At 40.2% G+C, this 22,966-nt stretch overlaps 1 protein-coding gene across 1 annotated transcript; it reads right to left on the reverse strand.

The window, feature by feature from the left end:
• Nucleotides 1–3,068: 3,068 nt before the first annotated feature.
• Nucleotides 3,069–4,918, reverse strand: bhlhe23 (basic helix-loop-helix family, member e23). The gene has a single exon (XM_005448790.4). The coding sequence runs from the start codon at nt 4,467–4,469 to the stop codon at nt 3,786–3,788; it is 684 nt and encodes a 227-aa protein (XP_005448847.1). The 5' UTR covers nt 4,470–4,918; the 3' UTR covers nt 3,069–3,785.
• Nucleotides 4,919–22,966: the final 18,048 nt, after the last annotated feature.

The following is a 22,966-nucleotide window of genomic DNA, read 5'->3' on the forward strand; positions in this document are numbered from 1 at the left end:
AGTTTGTGTGTTGGGCTACACAAACGGAGTGCTACAATGTGCATCAGACACATGAGCTTGCACATGGAGAGAACTTAATTAGAGAAAACAGCGCTGTCAGATGCATTAGGCAGAGGTACGCACTTAAGGGCATATGGTTTTAGTACTATACCATCGGGTTGGAGAAAAGCACACAAACATACCTCAAAGCTCTGAGCCATGGTAATGAAATCACTCCCTTTCTATCCCACCGAGAGCAAACACAAATGTTTACAGACATCACACAGTCTGTCCGTACTCCTGCACCACACTGGGCTGTGAGAGTGGTAAAGCACTGAGGATTTCTCTGAATAAATACACTGTCAACAAGAGAAAATAGGTGAGAAAAGGCAGCAATAATAGTTTGGAATCTTAATATATGATATATGATACTACAATGCATTTATAGTAAAATATTTTCTTTCAACACTTTGAAATACATGGATTATATCATTATCATTTCATATTTACAGATGAATCTACGTTCAACTGCAGTACTCCCACTACCTGTTTGAAAATGTGTTTTTGTAAGGAGAGGACAGTGATGACGCAGGTTAATATGACTATTTTTAAATTCTGTGTGTGAGGTGACTCCACAATCTGTCATGGTAGAACAGATCAGACAGGTCCAGATGAGGAATATAAGTACACATAACTGTCTTTCACTGTACTTCATTCATAGTTTTAAATGATGACTTTAAATCTTGTTTTTATAATTGTAGCCTTCAGAAACATGTGGCAGATTTTGTTTTTAACCTTGCCCGGAGCATATCCATAAATGTATCTATTTTCTGTGTTGCATCCAAAATTAATGGGTTTGTATAATTCTAGTTGTACGGCTAAAAATACTTTTCATGTGTTTGTTTTATTCTTTCTTTTTATTTTACTGTATGTTATGAAAAAAGATATGTAAGTTTCTCTTAATTTTAATATTTTTAAACACCAAATTGTACTTTTTGATATTGCATTAGACACTTACTTTAAGTCACATTAATTATCCATGTAATTATACATTTATTACATGGTTAATTATGAAATATTATTCAATTTGAGTCTTTTTATCAGCAAATTAAATGAGCAGTCAACATGTTACACAACAAGAAAAAGAAATGTTTGCCACTTCCCGCATCTTCAGATTCTGATTTACATTTACAAAAATTGTAAAACACACAAATAAAAAGTAGTTTACACATACATAACCTACAAAATTGCCCTCGTTATACAGAAAAATGAAGAAAAATGGTTATTTTATACACACTTAATCCACTGCTGACTGGCTAAAGCGTCAGGGAACAACACCATGAGACCAGCAAAACCGCAAATCTGTCTTAATGTATAGCCAACGTGTCAAATAACACACTACCACTATGCACGCTGATGGCCATTAAGATAATAAGGTGCCAAAATATAACATATATTTTAGTAGCTCGACATGTGAGGCCTATAGGGAGGAAAAGTGACCACCCAACCTTTGGTACACAAAAGCAAGTCTCATTTATGGCTATTAGGCTGCACAGGGACTGATGAAGCGCAGGGCCGGAGTCCTCACATCATTGGCAGCATTTGTCACATTTCATCTCCGCTGTCCTAACTGTCTCACGGGGCCTCAGACAAGGCATGTGTCATCAGAGGTCCCATTTAAGATGCCATGGGTGGCCTGTTGTTGTGACATGTATCTAAATTGTAAGAGAGACACACTGTGGTGGATCACTTAGTCTCTGACTAGATTTACCAGACTGCTCAAGAACAAATGTCTGGTTTAATGTATTCATCAGAGCAAGTAGAAAGAACACAAATGAGTGTGAATATGTCAGTGTAGGAAAAGCACCTGTGAGATTAAAGGCAACATTTATTCTGGTGTTACTCATTTTTTTCTTTCATTCTTTTCTAAGTCTTTTCTTACAAATCAAAGTACTTTTCAGGCCGGTGGTGATTGAAAAAGAGCACATTTACCTAATGGTTTAGAATTGTAATCAGTCTAATGGAAGCGTTATTTAATCCACTACTACTGTGTGGATCTTTGTTCTGTGTTAATTTCCAGATCAATAGGTTAAATATGTAATATATTTTGTGATGTTAGGTGTTTTTATTTACACCCCAAAACCACAAATGGAAACATGACTATTTACATTAACATATAAACACTAATATAACTAAAAAGAGAAATAATAAAGCGCTGATATGTACACTTAGCGATAACATGGGCTTGTTATTAGTGTGCCAAACAGAGATACTATCAGACAGTTAGAGATGATCAAAAACAAAGACAAATGCTTGTTTTCACGAATGTGAATATCACTTCTCTCTGACCAGTACAAATACCAAGCATATTTTCTTTTTAAATATGTATATACTTTGCTCTAAATTCATCTAGTGCCCAACCTGCAAAGGGGAGCTGGCCCTGTAACGTTCAGTGAATTGTCTACCAAAGAGACAGGAGCAGAAATCGTGTTAATAGCCGTCCAGGCTTTAAGAGCCCGCCAAGGAAGCATGCAATCACCCAAATAACCAGAGACAGGTCCTGGGTGCCCCGGGCGGCTCTTGCGTACTTCCCTTCAGCGCCACCGACCCCACTGCGTGCCAAACGGGCCCCACCAGCCCCACTGAGCTCGTTTAGACCCATCTCTTCATGTCAAAGGCTTGAAATGCAAGAACAGAAAAATGCCAACTCATTTTTGGGGGGTGAGTGGGGGGGTTCAACTCAGAGGGTAAGAAGTAGAGATCATTTTAGCAGCTTGAGAGGGTTTTTTTTTTTTCCTTTTTCACATATAAAATTTGTCTGTGGCTACAATGCACCGTTATTCTCCCATTTGTTGGTCTTGAAAAATAGATGCGTTAAAAGTGTGTTAGCTTTTTCAGGGTTTCCTAAAACACACGGCATTGTTATCTGGAACATAAATATAAGCAGAATGTATTTGAAATAATTTATTTTAAATTAAGTAAAGTGTGTACTTTTACACTGCCTGACGTTTTAATATCATATCAGCGGTGTGTCTCGTGCAAAACTGTTTTAAAGCGGTGGCGTTGTTGTTGAAATGAAGCAAACCGAGTCCGAGCATAGATATGTGTTTTAATTATAAAGACATATAAACAATATATGAAATCCATGTTGCAACACAACCAAAACGCTTCTTCAGTTGATAGGCTGTAGTCATATAACCATTAAGATAACCGGGCTTGAAGCAAGTGATTTTTTTTTAAAGTTGTACAATACAATCATGAGAGATGTGCAGTAACGTAAAATAAGAACAAACCTGTCAACACATGGTATCAGAAAATATCAGTCAGAATCACATAAGGTTGTGTTTTTTCCCTCCTACATAGCATCATATAGTCAGTCAGGGGAAGCCTTAATTGCGGTTTCAAATCTAAATGTTGTGGCATTAGGTCGCGTTTCCTGGTTTCGTGTTGTTGTTACTGAATGTTGCATAGATTACAAATGAGCTGATAACAAAAGCTTTCTCAAATTTACCCAAATTTGGACATGGCCTGTAAGTGTTTGTAAAGTACAAGCGACAAAGTAACAGGGACGTCATCCTAAAAGAAGGCCTAAGCAGTTCAGTTTCTATGTAGCGTCAGTTAAATCTGGATGAAACATTGCAATATGCTCACTTAACCATATCTTAAGATTATGCATTAGACTAAAATCGTTTCTTTTTTTTTTTCCTTTTTCCACAGAATGATTTTAAAATAACTAGAGTGGGTGAGAGACCGACACGGGTGCAGTATAGGTAGGCTAAAAGTTCAGGAAAGAGAGTTAAAGCAAATCAAGGCTTGTCGTTACAGTGTTTGAAGAGACTCGACGGTGCCCCAGAGTAAGTAGTGCACTTCTCGGCACAGGTGGCGAGTGCAGAACCCGAGAAGGGGTATACGGCAGCCTGTCCAAAGGGCGCCAGGGCGGTGGGGATCGGTGAAGTTATGGTCTGTCCTTGGTTCAGATACGCCACCAGCCGCCTCATCTCCTCCAGAGCCTGCGCCTGCATGAGGATGTAGTTCTTGGCCAGGAGGAGAGTGGCTATTTTGGAGAGTTTTCTCACCGAGGGGCTGTGGGCGTAGGGAATAACGGCGCGCAGGCCGTCCAGCGCGTCGTTCAGGTCGTGCATCCTCCTTCTCTCGCGGGCGTTGATGCTGAGCCGCAGGGACCGTTGCTCCTTGGTCTTCTTGGCGAGGGCCCCTCCGGGCTTGTCGTCCCCAAATGACGAGCCCCTTTTCCGGGACTCCAGCGAGTCGAAGCCATCCTCGTCGTCGCTTGTGTGTTCCCCGCCGCTCTCGTTGGACTTCGCGGTCTGCCCGGAGAGGAAATCGGTGGCAGGTGTAAGCGGGTACCGGCCGGGACTTCCAGCACCATGGCCAGCGCCAAACCCGAAGGCTGACTGCCCGTAGCGCTGCGTCAGGTCGAGGAGCGCGTCGTTGCTGATGGACTTGAGCAGATTCTCTTCGCTGACATTCATTTTCTCTTCCAGAGCAGGTTTTGACCAGGAAAAGTCTACTCTTCCGCGCTTCCTTTATCCTTATCCTTTATCCTAGCTTTTGTTTTGGAAACTGTAGCGTGTTCTCGCGTAGTTCTCTCCAAGAGTTGCTGTTTCCAAGGAGTTCCTCTCCTTCTTCACTCCTTTCCTCTGTCAGTGCAGTGACTCTTCAAGAAGGAGGCTGTGAATCTGAAGCTTCTACATGCATTCACCTCCTCTGTACACTGCGCTCCCCCCTTGTTGCGCGCATAGCCCACGTTCAACAACACTTCTCTAACTGTGCTCGTTGAGACCGGAGCGCTCGTGTCCCTTTCGTACGGTCGGTTTCCTCTCGCGCGTCTTTCTTGCCCTCCCTCGCCTTGGGCAGATTGTGACTGGCGCTCTGCCCTGCTTGCAAGTTAGTAGGAGCACGAGGCCCGTCGGGATTATCTGCCCGTCCAATCAGGGGGGCGTTTTAATTAACTCAGGAAGAGCGCAGGTCTGCTCCCAATTTCAATCACAAAGCGATAAATGCAACACAAACTGACACAGCCGCGTGTATGCTGGCACTCTCCACGAATAAATACACATTTAACGAAACTGTTCTTTCCGATACTTTAAATAAACTTGAAGTTGGAGATATTTGTAGGATATTTATTGTTTTTTGGCCACTTAAAATGCATAAATGGAGAAGAGCTCAAGCCTTAACACACGACTAGGTCGTTGGAGAAAAAGGAATCACCTATCTGAAGAAGTCTAGATCAGAAACACAGTGAGGGATCAGGTGAAGGAGATAATGATTTTGTGAGGTTTGGGAATGTGACCTCCAGGTTCGAGCGTTTTGCTTTTTGAAATGAATGTGATAGATAGACAAGCTGACAGTGCAGTGACAGTTTTGGGCATCAGTTTCAATTGTGCAGCCTTCTCTGATTGATAGCCCTAACAGTGAACCCACAGTCCTCCTGACCGCCGTTCACCTCCACTCTGCTATCAGCACCAACAAAAGCTCGTGGGCAGATACACTCAGACATCAGGTGTTAAAGCCCCTTACACTATCCAGTCAGTGATTAGTGAAAGAATCAGTAACCAAATGTCATGAAAATCGACACATTTTGCGATAATATTCAAGGGCAATACTCTTCTTTGCATGAAGAGACAATAGGGTGCTTTGATAGAATTTAAAGAAAGTAGCTCAGCGTCAACTTGAAATCTTTAAATATCTGCTAAATCTGCTAAATAAAGATTTGTAATACAATTATATGCCAAACGATAATCCGAATTAAAACGTCATTATATCTGTAGGTGTTAGAGTGCAAGTCAGACACTTCCTGAGGATGAGGAACAGGTGTCCTGACTGTCACTAAGTTGATAGCTGAGATAACGGTGCCACTCTGAGTTCACTGTAGAGCATTACACCATGGTGAAGCCTCCCGTAACTCACTAAAGCCGTACACTGTACATTCAGCTCCCCCTATGTTAGTGTATATTTTTGTTTAGGCGATGGTGCCACCTTGTGGAGATGCCTTAAAAATGCTCTAGGTTAATCATATATATATATATTTGGCTCCATGTGGTACGCTTGAAGATGCCTGCATTGAAGAGTAGTATATACTTCACTTAGATGTTTGACCTTCTTGATGCAGAATGATTCACTGTATGTGAAAAGCTCAATCACAGCAGTTTGCACCTTCATTTCATGGGGAGAGAAAGTGTGACATTCTGATCATGTGCAAATGTAATTATTAGCATGTGTTTGATATATTGTATTATTATAATGGCTTAGATAAACTTCCCTCAAGCCCCGTGAACATTGTGTTTGTTAAGTTTAAGAGAACTGTGTTTATTGCATCTGCTGTGGTGTTTTTAGTTTTGTTACTGCAGATGTACAGTTGTTGTTGTGGAAAATAGATGATGCACCATGAGTGGAGTTATGCGTGTGGTTAATGGCCCCTTGGAAGCACAGAATTAGAAGTTGTCTATGTCTCTCAGTAAAACTGTAATGCTTCGGTGCTATTCAGGGGCTTAAAAGATGGGACATTTGAGTCTCTCCACGGGACTACTTGTCTTAGTAATTCTTGGTACACTACCTCATGGTGCTTTTCTTGTATTTCCACTCTGGATTAGGAATTACTGTTAAATCGAATTTGACACAATTACTACTAGTTGATGTATAATGACTTAGTTGTGTGGTAGCTGTGTAGCAACCTATTGCTCTGACATCCTGAAGCAACTGATTTCACTGAATTTTGAAACATTTAACTGAATTATTGTTGGTGTGATTTGACAAGTGGCAGATGCGGTCTAGAATAAGACAATGTAACATAATACGAAAAAGTTTCTAAAAAAGTTGGGGTAAAAGAATGCAGGGTACCCCCTGGACAGGTCATCAGTCAATTGCAGACTAACACATTTTATTGTGTTGCTCCAACTTTCTTTCCCCCTTTAGAAAAACATTGATGCCAGCAGCGTGTATTAGAAAGGTCGAGGGGCCACAAATCAACAAAAACGACTGAAGTTGTTGTGTACACCTGATGAATATTGATAACTAAATAGGCAAATGATTGGACCTGAAAGTAGATACCAGTTGGGTTGAATCTCTCAAAAGTAAAGAAAATGGAAAAGGTGTTCACATATAAAAGATTGCATAGGTATGCATTTTCGATTCCAGAGAATTCAGGAATTTGAAATCACATCACATCATAATGGCAAACAGTTGAGACTGAAAGAACAGGAAATGTCTGACACAGCTCTGACACAATTTTGTATTCAAAACTGCAACTAGTCTCCTCAGTTCTCATTTGCTTACAGAGTGCATTTAAAGAAGAGGTAGCACAAAACACCGGTAAATATGACATCCTTCTTTTTCAATCAAATTGAAAATAAGCATACAGCAAAATAATAATAACACATTTCTGTCTACCAGCATCTGATATGTTCTCTTTGTTGTAATCATTTCCAAATTAATTCATTGTGGTTTTATTCACATTTTTACAGTCTTCCAGCTTTTTGGAAACTGTAATGACAAAAAGTAAGTCATGACAGTGTGACAGTAAGCCACCATGCACAATGCCATGACCCTGAAAATGCAGCAGCTTTGTGGAATAATCTGTTATTAATTTTGTTATCAGTGCTTAGCGCGACACATAAAAAATATCTCAGGTAAAAAGATAACATAAAGCACTACAGGGTATAAAGATTTTCCATATACAAAAGATTGAAGGTGGTAGCAAACATGTAGCTTCATGATAACAAAATTCTACAATATCCTTTCCTTTGCAATGTTAATGTGCTTTCTAGTTATATATTCTTAATATGACACAGAGAATAACGAGGTGGTTGATCACAAACCTCTCAGTGTGGGTTTGATTTTATTTTTATTGTTGCTATTTACACATTTTTTGTAGGTGAAAACCTCATTGTATGTTAAAATTTATTCATGTGTGTGACTTCAAACACTTCATAGTCCAGGTTTAATCTGATGATTAAGGGTGGGCGCTACATCACGTCATAGTTTGTTAAATCTAATTCTCAAACTTAATGTGCAGTTCACCTTTTCAGTATTAGTTTCTGCCAGCAGATGGCAGAGACGTCCGTTAATTGAAAAAAAAAATACCTTAAACACATTAAAACAGAAAAGAAACCTTCTGTCTGTAAAGAGAGTTTGGTCATTTCTTGAGTTATTTTGTGTGATTTGATTCTGTTATTTCTACCGCACAAATGTTCATGTTAATCTAACTATTGAAGTTTATTTTAAAGGGTTTTTGGAAACCGCATCTAAACAAAAGCAAAGCTCTAAGGTGTACACAGACCATTACTAACATCACTAACTTTAAGACTAAGGATCTAGAGTGTTAGTGAAACGTAGCCTTGTACTGTAAGTAGATACAGCAATGGCAGTACTGCACTTCCCTGCTCACTGAGATCAGATCCCCAAGTGTTCAGCTAACAGCACTACACAGAATCCTCACCTTTTCCAAGCAGGACTGGGCACTAAAAGCTCCCGCTTCACAGAGAATGAAAGAAGCACAAAAAGTGTCAACACACCAACTAATAATACATGATGCTTTTAAAGCCTCTGCTGCAGCTCCGTGTCGCCATGGCAACTGCAGGCTCAGCTGCCAAGCGATGGTGGCGTACCACAATCTGCTGTGACTGTGTCTGCTGCGAGGAAGGGAGAAGGGCTTACGCTGCAGTGAGAGGGGAGGACCACCATGGGGCAGGAAAGTACTTTCCATTGCACCGAAATTGGCGGCGGTCACATTTGACAGGAACAATGCACGCGGCAAAGCACGTAGGCAAATGCGTTTATGAATATGTGCATGCATGCACGCGAGCATCCATGTTATACACACGGCTGTGTTGGCTTCACGCTGTCATCATGATGTGCGTTAATTTTGCTGTTTGTAGACTCCCGTGCATGCAGTGAGCGGGAGCATTTTTCTTCTTCTCTTTTTAGTTTTAACAGGTGCTGATATTCAAAGTTAGACCAGGTCTTGGTTGTATCTCAAACCCCAGCAGGATGAGAGTTTTCTTTTCAGGCTGTCTTTCAACCCTGCTCCCTCTCTGTCTGTCTGACTCACTCGCCATCTCTCTCGCTCTCTCTCTCTCTCACACACACACACACACACACACACACACATGCACACATCAAAGTGCTGCTCTGAGTAAAGATGGAACAGGCTCCTTTGATCTCTCCCTGCCGACTCTGATTAATGTGTGGATTTACAGTGCAGACCTGCAGGGACCTGGCAGCCATGACACCCCTCTGCTGCACTGGAATCTAGTTTTTTCTTCTTCTTCTTCTTTTGCACAAATAATTAGAGCTCTTTATTTTATTCATTGCTCCGGTCGTGATGCTTTCAGCCCAGGCACTCATGAAACAAACCCGAAAGCCTTAGACTCACTCAACCTTAAGCACGCAATCCAGAGTCTCCAAAAATCCCCATGCTGTCACAAATCACTGGACACACTTTGTACCTGCCCAATCAGAGAGATTTCGCAAAACTTTCCACTTTGCAAAGCCTTTCCCTAATTCAGACCCCTCTACTTTCATCTCAGAATTGACAGGAAGTTAGTTAGCACGAGATAGCTGTGGTCGGTGTGGTAAATGTTTAATTCAGCCAGTCTTAGGAGTCAGCTGAAATGGCGGGTACACTGTTAGTGTTTGGGAAGATGTTTTCTGATGATGACAGAGCAAAAGTTGGCAAAATTTAGCATTGAACATGAAAGGAAATCTTTGTCAAGTGCAGCTTGCACATTGTACGTTGCGTATCGCCCATTGCACCCACGTTTCATCACAAGCCGAGCCAAAAGAACTAAACAAAGTACTCGCTCCTGACTTTGTGTTTGCTCTCTTTATCCCGAAATTCCATCCTCCACGGTTCCCCTCGCGCCATATCTCTTTTTCCCTCCATTTTGTCTCCCCTCACTGCAGTGCAATGCAGATTTTTCACAGGGTGGAGGTATGGTAGAGATAGGCGGGGTCCCATGAATAATTGTTGAAGATATTTTTACTCTGACCCACTTTAGAGTCCCTTTCGCCCCCCTTAAAGGTGCCGCAGCCGTACTCTGTAATAAGTCAACACAAAATGTTTAAATGAGTGCTGCAAAAGGAACAGAACCAATTCACAAGTGAGTTGTGTGGTCTCAGCTGTCAAACGCATGTCTACAGCTATTTAAGAACATGCATCACGATCGAGTCCAAATAACAGTATTTCCGCAGTGCTCACTCACCAGCTTTAATAGAAGATGCCTTTAAGTTGAATGCAATGATTTCTGAAAAACAAAAGTAGCCCTCCAGTCTTTTCTCCGTATGCACCAAGGTGTTCACTAACATATGAATGCATCTTTCACACTGAATCCTCAAAGCGCAGTGACCATACTAATATAGAGCTGGAAAAAAGTTTCATGTCGCACTATTACATAAAACTGATTTTTCAAAAAAAAAGTACAATGCATTTTACTTACTGTGATAATTGTGATAATTGTGTTGATCCCACAAGGAGGATAAAACTTGTCATCGTAGCAGTAGCAGAAACAACGTGTAAAACACGTTGTAAAACAATGACCAAAGGCAGCTACAGTGATGCACATGTTCATACTGACTGTGGCAGCAGTTTCAAATAAAGAGGTAAACCTATGTAAAAGTAATACCTGGTGCACAAAACTCAGGCGTCAGACTTCTGCTAGGCTTTTAAATGTTTTTCTGCTGTGGCCATGCCATCTCATCATGGATGGCATCTTTGCACAATCCTCTCGATGCCCAGAATGTACAAGCAGGACACCTCACAAGAACTGGTCGCTGCCCCTCTGCAGGCTTCCGTAACTTGGCCAAAAGGAAAAAACTGGACTTAAAGAGAGAAAAGAGCTAAAATGAACTGATGGGGTACATAAACTGCTAGTACATATGCGAATCATGCAGATCTACTCCAGAGTCATTAGAATGAAAATATAGAGAGGAAAATGAGAATAATATGTCCTTTCTTATCAGTATGAGTCCTTAACAGCTGCTAGTCTTAAAAAAAGAAGCAGCAAGTTTCCCTACAGTTTGCAGACACTCAGAAGTAGTAGCTTCAGGAACTAAATCCACTGTGTGATAGATGAACGTGCTGAAGGTTCCATGTGGCCTGTTCAGTAATCTGTGGCATTTGGCCGGTAGATTGGCATGTTGGAAAGTAACAAAGGTTAGAGCAAGTAGCAGCTGATTGTGTAAACAGGTTTAAAGAGCTGAATGATTTAATCAGCATGTGCACAGAACTATGGTAAACACTGTTGTGAAAATTGGATTTTGTCAGCAAAACTTTGTCATACAGCAATCTTGTGAGTTTGTAATGCCGTTTCAGGTTGTCATGCTTCAGGTTTGATAATGATGTTTGCATTGTAACATGCAGAGTGGATGCATATTTTTATTTCTACGTGGCTCTACCCACTAGGGCAAACACAATACCATTCAGAATTTAAAAAGAATCAATGCAAAATATTGTTTTGCTGCAGTTTGGTTCATAGTTTTAAAAACATCCAGTAGCTGTTACTGTTATTAATTTTTTTTGTATTGATTTGGATACATTTAGCGTTTCCAGTGCACGCCTTTCTTTTGCTCCTGACATGGATATGCATAAATATGAGATGATAGATTTGGTTGAACTCCTAAAAAAAAAGAAGTTAGAATCAACATAATAGTGACAAGCTTTGTGCAGCTTACATGTTAATGTCAATGTTTCAGAAGGACAGTGATGCATGTACATGCATGTCCAATATATCAAAAGATACACAATTACTCAGGAAACACAACACGCAAACTTTCAGACACTAAAAGTTTGAACCAGTAGAAGAGTGAGGCGGTCAGGTTCAGTTCAGACTGTTGCAGCAGTATGAGAAGAAATACAGTTGCTAATTAATGTATATTCTCGAGTGCATTTGAAATGTGATAAAAGAAATGAACCAAGAATGTAATCAGTGACTTTAAATCATTCATTCAGTATGAATCAGCAAAGTGAGCGGTAATTTCTGTACCTGATCTGAAGGTACCAATTAGCCGTGATATAATGTACCGCCTGGTTATACGCTTCAAGAAAGAACAAAAGGGAAAAAAAACCCAAATATAATATAAAAGAAAGCTATTTACTGTTCTAAATTATGCTTTTGTAATATGCTGAAGGTAACATTTTGAATCACTGACAGATTTAGATTAAACCAACCATGAATGGTGCTTTAACATCAAGCGTATGATTATATTTATTAGTGATTAGACTCTGGCGATACTAAAACTGTATTATATAAGTTGTGTTGGTGATGCATAACATTCGGAGTGTCACCTACATTTTTTGTTTTGTTTTAAAATCCACTCTCACTCAATGATAATGACATTTGACAAATAGCACTAAGGCACCTTCATGTTTTCCATAGAAGCAAAAGTGAGATTTACAGCCACCAGCAAGTATATAACCATATACTGTAAATAAAAGATGGTTGTAGCTACTGTGACATCATTTATGTCCATGGGTTGAATGCGTAACCACCTTTATTTATACTATCAGCCTAGACGAAATGGCATGTGTGACTTTACAACTTTAAGCCTTAATACAGCTTGAATTGGTGATTTTTATTTACAAAAAAAAGAAAAGAAAAAACAAACATAAGCTTTTTTTGTGTTAGACTTTAAAGTTGAGCGTCAGTGTCTTTGGAGAGTGACTGGGTTTTATAACCATCCACAAGTAGCCATTTGGCATGTTTGTGGACTTCATCGTTCTGAGCTGGATGTTACCACATTTTTGCCACACACAGCTGGAACAGCAGAAATCCAGCCATTCCCTCATGACATATGTATGTATATCGCAGATTTGGAGTCAAATCATCAAAGAATTTGTGCTGATAGAAAATGCATTGGAACAGGGTGAACACCTGTCTCTGTTTTCACTGCCAGCTGATCATTACTGACTGCGTAGGCCATAAAGATGTTTTCTAAAAGTGTGCTTTTTTTGTTTTGTTGATAATTTGTTATGTTAACCTGATCAATGTGGAGGTCAAAGCAGTCAGCAGTTGTATTTTTAAGTGAAAAAAAAAAAAAAAAAAAAAGATTAGTAAGCAGTAAAAAATAATTTTCTATGATCAGCCAACCCATCTGTTTGTTAACTGGATGGACTTTGCTAGAATACTGCCCTAAGCCCCGCTGCATTAATGTCTTTTGTCTTTTCAACATACGGCGTTTGTTTGAAATATTCCAGCTAATCCATGACTAAGGTATTTTCCGTGGAGATTAAGCTCAGCAACAAATAATGCAAATAATGCAAACCACACAATAACATACTAATTACTATCTCGTGTTGTGTATGCTGTCATCTCAGACACTCTTGGATGCAACTTTACCAGCTTCCTATATCTTCTTGACATGCGACCATCCTTATCTTTCCCAAATCAACTTGTTCTTATTTGTACTTCAGTGCTGTTTTATGAGATGCCCTGAATCTCTGTGTTACACATAAGGTCTCCTTTGCCACTGGGGCCTTGACAAACCAGCAATGGGTTTATGGGACACCCTGAGAATATGGATCCATAATAGAGGCCTACAACAGCCTCTGATTTGTCAGCTAGAAGACTGCGGTTCATGCACTGCTGAGACCTTGGCACTTGCTGGTTTTTAAAATGTAAATGTTACTTTTAGTTTTTGGTTATGTTTGGGAAAAGATCATGAATTAAGTTAAAATATATAAATACATAATACAAAACATAGGGCACTTGAGTGACACCCAGTGTGGTCTTCTGCTGCTGTAACATTCAGAGATGCTCTTCTGCATTCCTTGGTCCTTATTTGAGTTATTGTTGCCGTCCTTTCTTCTTGAAGCCATCAGGCCATTTTCCTCTGATCTCTGACATAAACAACATATAACCAAGATACCAAATTATCACCAACATATGATCAACAAGAGAACTGATGCTCACTGGATATTTTATCTTTTTCCAACCATTCTCTGTAAACCCTAGAAATTGTTTAGCAGAAAAATCCAAGTAGATCAGCACTTTATGAAATATTGAAGTGGCTGGGGAGTGTATATGAATTAGTCTTTCTTTAGTAACCCTCCCTAACCTTGCTAGTGTTTAGATGTTCATTTTTGCTATGTCCAGAATTAAATCAGTGCTGTATTGCTTCTTTTTTCTGCGTCTTCTTTTAGGAGCGTCTGAACCGGAACAACATCTTTAGATGTCAGTTGGCTAATTCCCCTTAACCTCGTGATTCCTCTTTTTACAAATAGTCTGTTATTTTCTACTTGAAAAGCATATGAAAAGACAAACCTGCAGCTGCTGAAATAAGACCACAACACAGGAGGAGTTTCATTCAGAGTTAAAATGTCCTTTCCTACATGAATAATGCTGGTGAGTTAGATTCATCTTGGAGGCCAAACATTACAGACTGAGTGGCATATTAACCCTTGTGTGGTGTATTCAGCTAGTGCTTGCAGGTCTGATGGATTCACTGCATTTTTTAGTTTTCAAATCAATACGGCCATAAAAATGTATGTAAAAAAATACTTAACAGATGTTTACTTTATCCCACTTTAAAGCAACATAGACCACATATACAGTTAATATTTGGTATTTACCTCTGTTAGAGCCAATTTTTGAATAAAATACCATTAATCTTCAAGTCATACAACAAAATATAATAAGAAAAATCATAACATCTCTATCTTGAACAAATATAAAGGAAGCAACGTTTGCCGTCATGTTTGATATTTACTTGAATTAGAAAGTGAAGAGATTCATGTTAGTCTATTTTTCAGTCCCTGAATGAATATCTTATTCATGCCAGCTTATACAACACATGAGGGGCAGAGCTTTCCTGTGTGTTGCATATGTATTTCTTACACTTGATGCACGTATACTGTGTTTTCCTGTCTATCCTGGGCACACACAGTGCAGCTCATCTTTTACTACTGAATCTAGAACAGAATTTAGATCAGGAAATAATCTCCCAATAAGGATTATTTAGTAGATGGCATCTAGGATGAAAGGTTTAAACTCATATTTGATGTTGTGCAGAAGAATAGCCCCCATTACTGTTAGTTCTGGTTGAACAACATCTGCACACTTCACAATGGGAAGTCAAAGAAAATGTGTTATTTCATAGGTCACAGAAAATGAGAAAAATCTGAGGTTGAATCATAATAAAATGCTTTTTTTTGTTGTTGAAATTTTTAAAACAAGCCCAACGGACCCAAACACCACACATGGGTTAACCAGTGAAGTGATCTCTGCAATGACAAACTTTACAGGTCAGATTATGTTCATTTTAAGCAGGTCTGTACAGATGCATTGTTGTATTTATGGTGTATATGCCTGATCTTTATCACCTTTCCCAACAGATATCCCAATCTGAAGTGTTACTTAAGGCACCACTTTGCATTATTTATAGTAGAGGTATGTGTCTATAAAGCTTGGTATGAAAACTTGAATGTCAGTAATCATATTTCACATGATTTTTTAAATTAGATCCTTGAATGTGCCTCAAATTTCAAAATGTATTTTGAAGTTTAAGTTACAAACTCGCAAAAGATCGAATGAATGTGCTTTTGATAAACACCATCACCGTCTGTTTTCTAGTGTGAGCCATTTTCTAGATTGCAGATGTGACACCGATGCAAGCTAAAAGATTTAACATTTGACCTGAACTCCTCTTTTTATGACATATTAAATATGTCTGGGTGAAAAGTGCTCAGAGGTGATACAGTCCCTTTTAACAGCAGCCTGTTTCAACATTAATACACCACTGAGCTGAATTTGGTGTTTAAATTGCACCATTTCTTGCAGTGGCTTCAAAAACAAAAAAGAAACATCGAGTTTTTTCCCTCCAAAATTTCCTACAAACTTCAAGTCTTTAAATTTTTGAGCTGATTGCATAGCAGAACTCATCCCCCCACTGCCTTTATCTTACTCTGTTTCTTCTTTTTCAGTCTTATTCGACTCTGTAATGTAATTTGATGACATTTGTTTTCTGTCAAAGCTGTGAAAACAGGTAACAATGCGCGCACACACACGAACATAAAAAGGATGCGATATGAACGCAAAACCGCCCTGATGTGTGCTTTGTGAAAATTTAGAGAGATCTGACAGGTCTTCACCAATTTCCACCTCACTGCTCCTGTTATCTCGCCTTGCTTGTCCTTTTTTTCAGCACTGCTATATTTCTCTCCCTTTGTCTCTCTGCGCAATAGTTTCTCTGTATGCCTCAAACTCCCATGAATGCCCCCACCCCCCACCCCCACATTTTTCCCGATATTTCACAATGTGAAAAGTCACCCAGAGTTTTCCTTCTAGGGTTTTTGTGGACAGGAAGTACATATTTAATGAAGTGACTCTCTTGTTAAAATGCTTTTAAGTGCTCCTGTGCAGGGCTTTGGGCTGGAGGGGAGAGGAGGAGGAGGAGGAAGAAGCAGGGGCTGAGGCTTTTATTTATTCATTGGGCGGTTCAGTGCCTCTTCCCCGCTCTGGCTCTGTGAAGAAGGGAGAGGATTAGAACGAACGAATCCCCCTCCCCATCTCATACACACATACACAGAAACACACACACACATACACACCCTTCCTCACTCGTTGGCCATGTTCCCTCCCTCGGGGGACACCCCTGCGTCAGTCCACATTAACATCCATCAGAGCATGGTGCTCTAGAGGGGGACGAGCCTCTGTCCCAGTGAGTCGCACACATGCGCGCACGAATACAACATGTAAGCTTGCGTAAACTCGTGCACACCCGCATGCACATATGTGGAAGGCAAGTGCACACGCACGAGTGAAGACAGGCACGCTCGCAAGCAAACAGTCCTCATAGTTATGAGTCACGGACTCAAAGTGTCTCCGTCACCTTACTGCAGTTCCTGCCTTGAGCTACCCTCAGATTCAGTTTTTTGTTTATACATTACATTCAGATTGGACTTGTTTCCAGAGAGCCCTCCAACATTTAAGTTACACAAGTGCAGCTGTCCCCTACTTGATCAGTAGGCGTATTTGAACAAGTTTGAACAAGCATCTGAAGACTGCCGGCAAACAGAAGACAGAGAAGAAGAGAAAGTTTTGCGAGTGAAGGCTGAGATTGCGGTTGTGCTGATTCCTCTCTTCTTTGTGTGAAGTTTTGGGCTGTCTGCTCCCTCGTTATCGCTCTTGCTTGCAGAATGGGAGGGGAGGCGCGACTCGGGCTGGATGAGAGAGGCATATCATTAACCAAGAGCTTTCTACAACAAAGCGCAGACTCCATCAAATCCCACTCATTCCCACACAGTGGTGTCATTCTCATGCACTGAACTGCGGTATGAAAAAAAATGCCCTCATTTGTCAAAGAGACACATCATTTTTTTGTCAGCAGGCCTAACAGAAACACCTTTAATATTTTTCTCTCTTAAATCTTTGAGAATTTTGAGAAACTAGCGTTCATATCTAAAATTGGATTATATTTGTTAGGGCTTGATTGATGTGCACGCGTATGTGTCTGTTTGTGTGAGTGGGTGTCGTGTGCATACACACGGATCCTTATTGGATGGCTTCACTGTAGGCATGCAGAGGGATGCAGATTGTTTCTAATTCACCAGGCTGACCTAGATTCTAAAATCATGCACATGAAGAGAGAGATGTTGCCCCGTGTCAGCACTCGCACAAAGAAAAACACTCACACGTGAAAAAAAGAAAGAAACATACCCTATGTCTCTGCTTTATGTGCAACACCATCTTTCCATTCATCACTTCTCACCTTAAAAGATCTGAACTGCTGATTTGATCCATTCACACCAAATTGCACATCTGTAATTTCCCCCCTTTTCTCATTTCAGAGCTTTCCCTCTTTCCTTCTCATCTTGCAATCTAACATCAAAACCCAAAATGTTAAAATGCAAATTAATTTTCCCTGCTAGCTGCAGTTCACATAAACTTATAATTGGATTCTTCCTATTAATATGAAAGCTTTCTTTGTCCTCATCATTGGATCTCATATTAGTCTTACCACAATACACATGAACTGGCCTCATTTCATAATAAATCAGAGGAGGAAAGATGGTGCGGCAGAGGAAGACAGAGAGGACAGTGGTCTCATTAGCATGGAAAAGTGTCTTACTGAATCACGGACTGCGCCCAAACCAAAGTAGCACAGTTAACGCAACGAGTTAAGAATTAATAAGCAAAGTGTGCACATCTGCCCTATTAACATGCGGTCAGTGATTTTGCCCTCAACAGTCTTCCACTTGGTTACATTAACTCTTCTATTTCAGGTTTTGCCCTCCATCAGCCAGTGTGTTCAAGCCAACCTGTGAATATATAGATATATATATATATTTATTTTTGTTGGATGTGAAATCCGATGCTTAGTGAGGCAGAGGAAGCGTCGCTGCACCCTCTGACTTCGGCTAACTAGCATGTTCAAGTTAAGAAACACTGACACCACTAAAGCACAGAGAGAGGAAAAACAAACGGAAAGGCAGAAAATCGGCGTGCGATGGTCGGGAAAGAGACAGACGGCCTGAGAGAGAGCACCAGATGCTGTGTGGGAGGGTTATTTAATTGATGATATCACACCTCTCTTTCCCTCTTTCTCTCCCTCTTGTTCTCCCTCTTTTTCTGACTCTCTAACACACGTGCACGTTCACAAACACGGGCACACACATTAACACTCGTGCACACTGTAATTGCCCTGTCACCTTCTTGTCCTCGCATGACACGCCACCCACACCTCCCCTTACTCCATCCTGCCCACCTTGGGCTCACCAAGAGGAGGCCTCTTAGCTAACGTGTTCCCACAAACACAAAACTGAATGAGGACTTTCCGTCACAACTGCCACCTTATCAAAAAAGAAACAAAAAACAGATTCTTTGTGAAGTCGAGTAGGAGGAATTGCACGACGGATGCTCTGCCAGTGATGTGATTTGAAAATATGTAACATCAATTTGTTGGTTTAAAGATCAGAAACAACACTGGCTCTCTAAGTTCTCCGAGCCACGCGTTCTTGTCCTCGTTTCACTCCTGGTTTTTTCTGTGTGCAGGTAAAAACTGTTCCACATGCTTCCTGCCAAACTAGAAAAGCCCCAGAAAATGAGTCTCATTAATTAGCTTCTCATTTGTAAATGCAAATGAGCTTAATTAAAAAATAGACTCTCCTTTTGTGGGCTTCAAAGGGAGACAGTGAGGCCTAATCAGGAGGTTTGTTCAGCTGTGGCACTAATGAGACATATTTGGCCTAACGAGGGAGCGATGCCCTAATTTGTTTATGCTAATGATATGAAACAGTGCTTGTCCTTTTGGTGTATCTGGGAAGGGATCAGTCACACACATGCCTCTGTGTGATGTACCTTCAGGGTTTCATTCAGCGTTGGCGAGGTGGTGCTGTGGCCTCGCTGAATTATTTCAGTAGGTTAATTGGCTTAATTAGCCTAATAGAGATCATTGGGGCGATGACTCAATGTCAAGGCATATGTGGGTTTCTAAGTCATATTCTGTGCAAATATTGTGCAATGACAATTAACTAAGGAAATGTAGTTTTTCTCGCTGTGCCAGAGATGTAAGGTTAACTCAACAAACCCTTAAAAATAGTCCTAGAAAAGTAAACAAAGCAAAGCTGGTCCAGGTCAAGTCTCAGGTCTACAGCTCAAAGGATAATTGTGGTTTATTATAGTCTAGGGTTTTCAGCCTCCCATTATTTTCATTATTTTTTTCAATAATAACCTGATACTCAGTAGGCCTGTAGTGAACCAAAAAAAAACCTTGTTGGACTGAAATAATTTCTAAATCAACCAATTGATTGGTTGCAGGGGAAAGCAAAGATCTGCACATATCTCTAGATTAAAACAGTTGCGGTGCACTGAGTGTATTATACCAGCTAGCCCTGTTAGCGTAAATAAATGATACACAATAAACAGAAATGAGTAGTACTGGCAACATTTTCACTACTTTCATCTTTGTTGTTTTGAGCTGGTAAACTGGCATCTGCAATATTCGTAGGATTTCTGGGAAAAAAAACAAACAAATAAAGGAATAATGCAGAACTCGTCATTTGAAAGTTCCCATTGTGATCACTGCAGACTTCACATCTATCGTGGTCTAGTTGTAGGTGCTGCTCCTAACAGACAGATGCAGTGGCCTCATTCTTATGTACGGCAGTTGTCTGGTGGTGATACTGATCAATTGATTAACCAACTGAGCAAAACAGCAACAATTTAGCCAAGCGAGTTACAATGTAGCTACAGTTCACATGTTTTTGTGAAAAACTTGTAAACCAGTTGTCTGGTGGTGATTAAATCAAAGAACCAAGTTTCATGTGCAGACTTTCAGATTTCATTCCAGGGTATTCAATGCAAGCATTACATCAACCTTTTGGAAATTACAAGTGTTATTAAAGATGCATATCAAGTGTAAAGGTCCTTGGGTCAATTAGCCCAGTGCTTGAAGTTTTGGGGGGTCTTTCTAGTATTCATTTAAATATTCCCTGACATTTTTGGTTCTCTTAGTGGTTATATTTTTTCTTGCATATTTTACTCTTAAGTATATTTAGTTGTGTTCTCATTTCCTAATTGCATTAGTTTATTCCTACCTCTGTGTTCTGTTCCTTATGTGTCAAGTCCTTTGTATCTAGATTATTCTCTGTATTCCTTGTTTAGTTAGGACGTCCTGTTTTAGTTTGAGAGTTGTGGTCCCGGTGCTTTGCTTTTAGTTTTGTGTCTTATCTTCTGTGATTTACTTCACCCATGTCTCAGTCCTTCCAGAAGTCTTCACTTCCCATAATTACTTCTTCTGTGTATGTATTTTTATTGTCTCTTTAAAACCTTTGTCTGAGTGTCCATTTATGTTCTGGTCCTTCTAGCATCAGTATTTTGTAATCCCAGTGTTCCTAGCTTTAGTATGTTTTCTAGTTCAAGTTTAATGAGCTCAATTTTCCTTTTGTACTTACCAGATTTTTTGGACCAGATTATAAGCAAAACAAAACATCAGGTAAGTCAAACTTTACTCAACTCATTCTTCTTGCTTCCTCCACTTCCGCACCATTGATTCATTAATGTTGAATTCTCTCACAGCTGCTCTATTCCCATGTTGTTGAGTATATTAATGACTAACCTCGTATTGTGGATGGATTATCTCAATTGTTCTCCCGACTGAAGTTTGGTCCATTTACAGCATCCTGCCATGCGATTGCATTTGTCCCTAACCATCAAGAACTCTCGTGTTAACTTTCATCGAGTGGAAAAATATTAGTGTTCATCCTCCAGTTCCACTGTGTTTATGTTATGCTAACGTAGCGGTGTAGCACATCATTATATACCAGCTAGTCCAACTTCAGTAACCCTACAAACATCACTGCTGTTTACTTTGCTGTCTTCATTTATGTTGGAAGTGATAGCAGAATTGTACATTTAAATTTTTTTCCGCGAGGCTCCTGACTACAGTAGCCGTAATGCTCCGACAATCCATCAAGCGGTGCGGCTTCGTAGCTTACCAAAGTCGTACTAAAACATTTTTTGACAGATTTTTGAGCGCCGTGTACCACATAAAATCAGTTCGAGGTCAGTAAGCACAACAAGAATTCATACATAAGGCGCACCGGATTATAAGGCGCGCAGTCGATTTTTGAGAAAATTAAAGGATTTCAAGTGCGCCTTATAGTGTGGAAAATACAGAAATGCTCAACATTTTTTATTTTCCTGCCATCAGCCTCGATAAAGGGCTTGCTTTTTGTTCAACTCATTCTACTTTCACATCCTGCATTTGGGTCCTTACTGCACTCTGTATTTTCAGAGGCTGCAAAAATGTATGCACAATAACATTTGTCCAGCAAATTCTTAAAAATAAGTGTTGTTTTTAATCCTTAGATGAAACTCCTTTGCAGTCAATGGCTGCCTGAAGTCCAGAACCGACGGACACCACCAAATGCTGTGTTACCTCTCTAAGTTTTTACTTCAAACTACCTTTAGTTGTTGCTTGTTCGTGGGTCTCTCTGCATTCAATTTTGCCATCAGTAACTGAAAAGCATGCTCTATGGGGTTGAGATCTTCACCTTGAGAGACTATTGGATTGCTTTTGCTGTGTGCTTTGGGTCATTATCCATTTGCACTGTGTAGCAGCTCAGAGTAGAGAGTCCATCTCTGTATACTTCACAGTTCATCCTACTACTTCTACCAGCAGTCACGACATCAACAAACACCAACGACCCAATGACCAAGGCAGTTTAACTCATTAAAAGTCATAATCATGCGGCACTTTATCTACCTGTTTTGTTACATAGCACCTGGTTTCATATTTAGGCGTATTTATTATTACATGTGAATATGTGCCAAAGTGAGCACGTGTGTGAGTGACAGGGTTCTACCAGCTATTTAGTTCACCGTTGAGTGAGTGTGAGGCCGAGTGAGACGACAGCATGGCTGGCCCTCACTGATAACTAGGCACAGGCAGAGCCCTGTGCTCTGTGCTTCTATTCAAAACACATGCACACACTCATGTTAATTAATCCAAAAATGGAGGGGAAATCGGAAAAAAAGCCCACTGTCTCCACTTTTAATTGGACTGACTGTCGTCCAACCATAAAGAGAAAACAAGCTCAATCATTCTCCTCCATCTTGTCGCTTGTTGAATTATTGATAGAAGAAGCGCACACAGCACTAGAAAATGAAATGGGGAAAGAGTACAGAGCTCGAGTGTGTTTGAATGTAGTGATAAAATGTGATTATTCATGTGTGATGCATGCTGTGTGGACCCTTGTAACAGAGCGAGGAGGAGTACTGAGTTTCTCCACAGTGACTGTAGAGAACCTGTATGTGCCAGACAAGCCAGCTGGTATCTTGTTGTCCAAGTACACAATGCTCCAGCAGAAAAAAAGAAAAAAAAAACAACTGAAGAAGATGAGTGCTGAGATGGTACTTAGTCAGAAGGGATTCAGTTTTCAGTCACATTTGAACTACTATTAAATGCTCATCCACTACCAGCCAGCACTCACCGCCTTCCCGACCCTGTTGGCCCCAGTATAAATCTTATAATC

The sequence above is a fragment of the Oreochromis niloticus genome, linkage group LG20 (genome assembly GCF_001858045.2).
Source record: "Oreochromis niloticus isolate F11D_XX linkage group LG20, O_niloticus_UMD_NMBU, whole genome shotgun sequence".
In the NCBI taxonomy this organism is placed as follows: domain Eukaryota; kingdom Metazoa; phylum Chordata; class Actinopteri; order Cichliformes; family Cichlidae; genus Oreochromis; species Oreochromis niloticus.

Coding starts and splice junctions, on each gene's coding strand:
- bhlhe23 (XM_005448790.4), bottom strand. CDS start 4,469: ATGAATGTCAGCGAAGAGAATCTGCTCAAGTCCATCAGCAACGACGCG.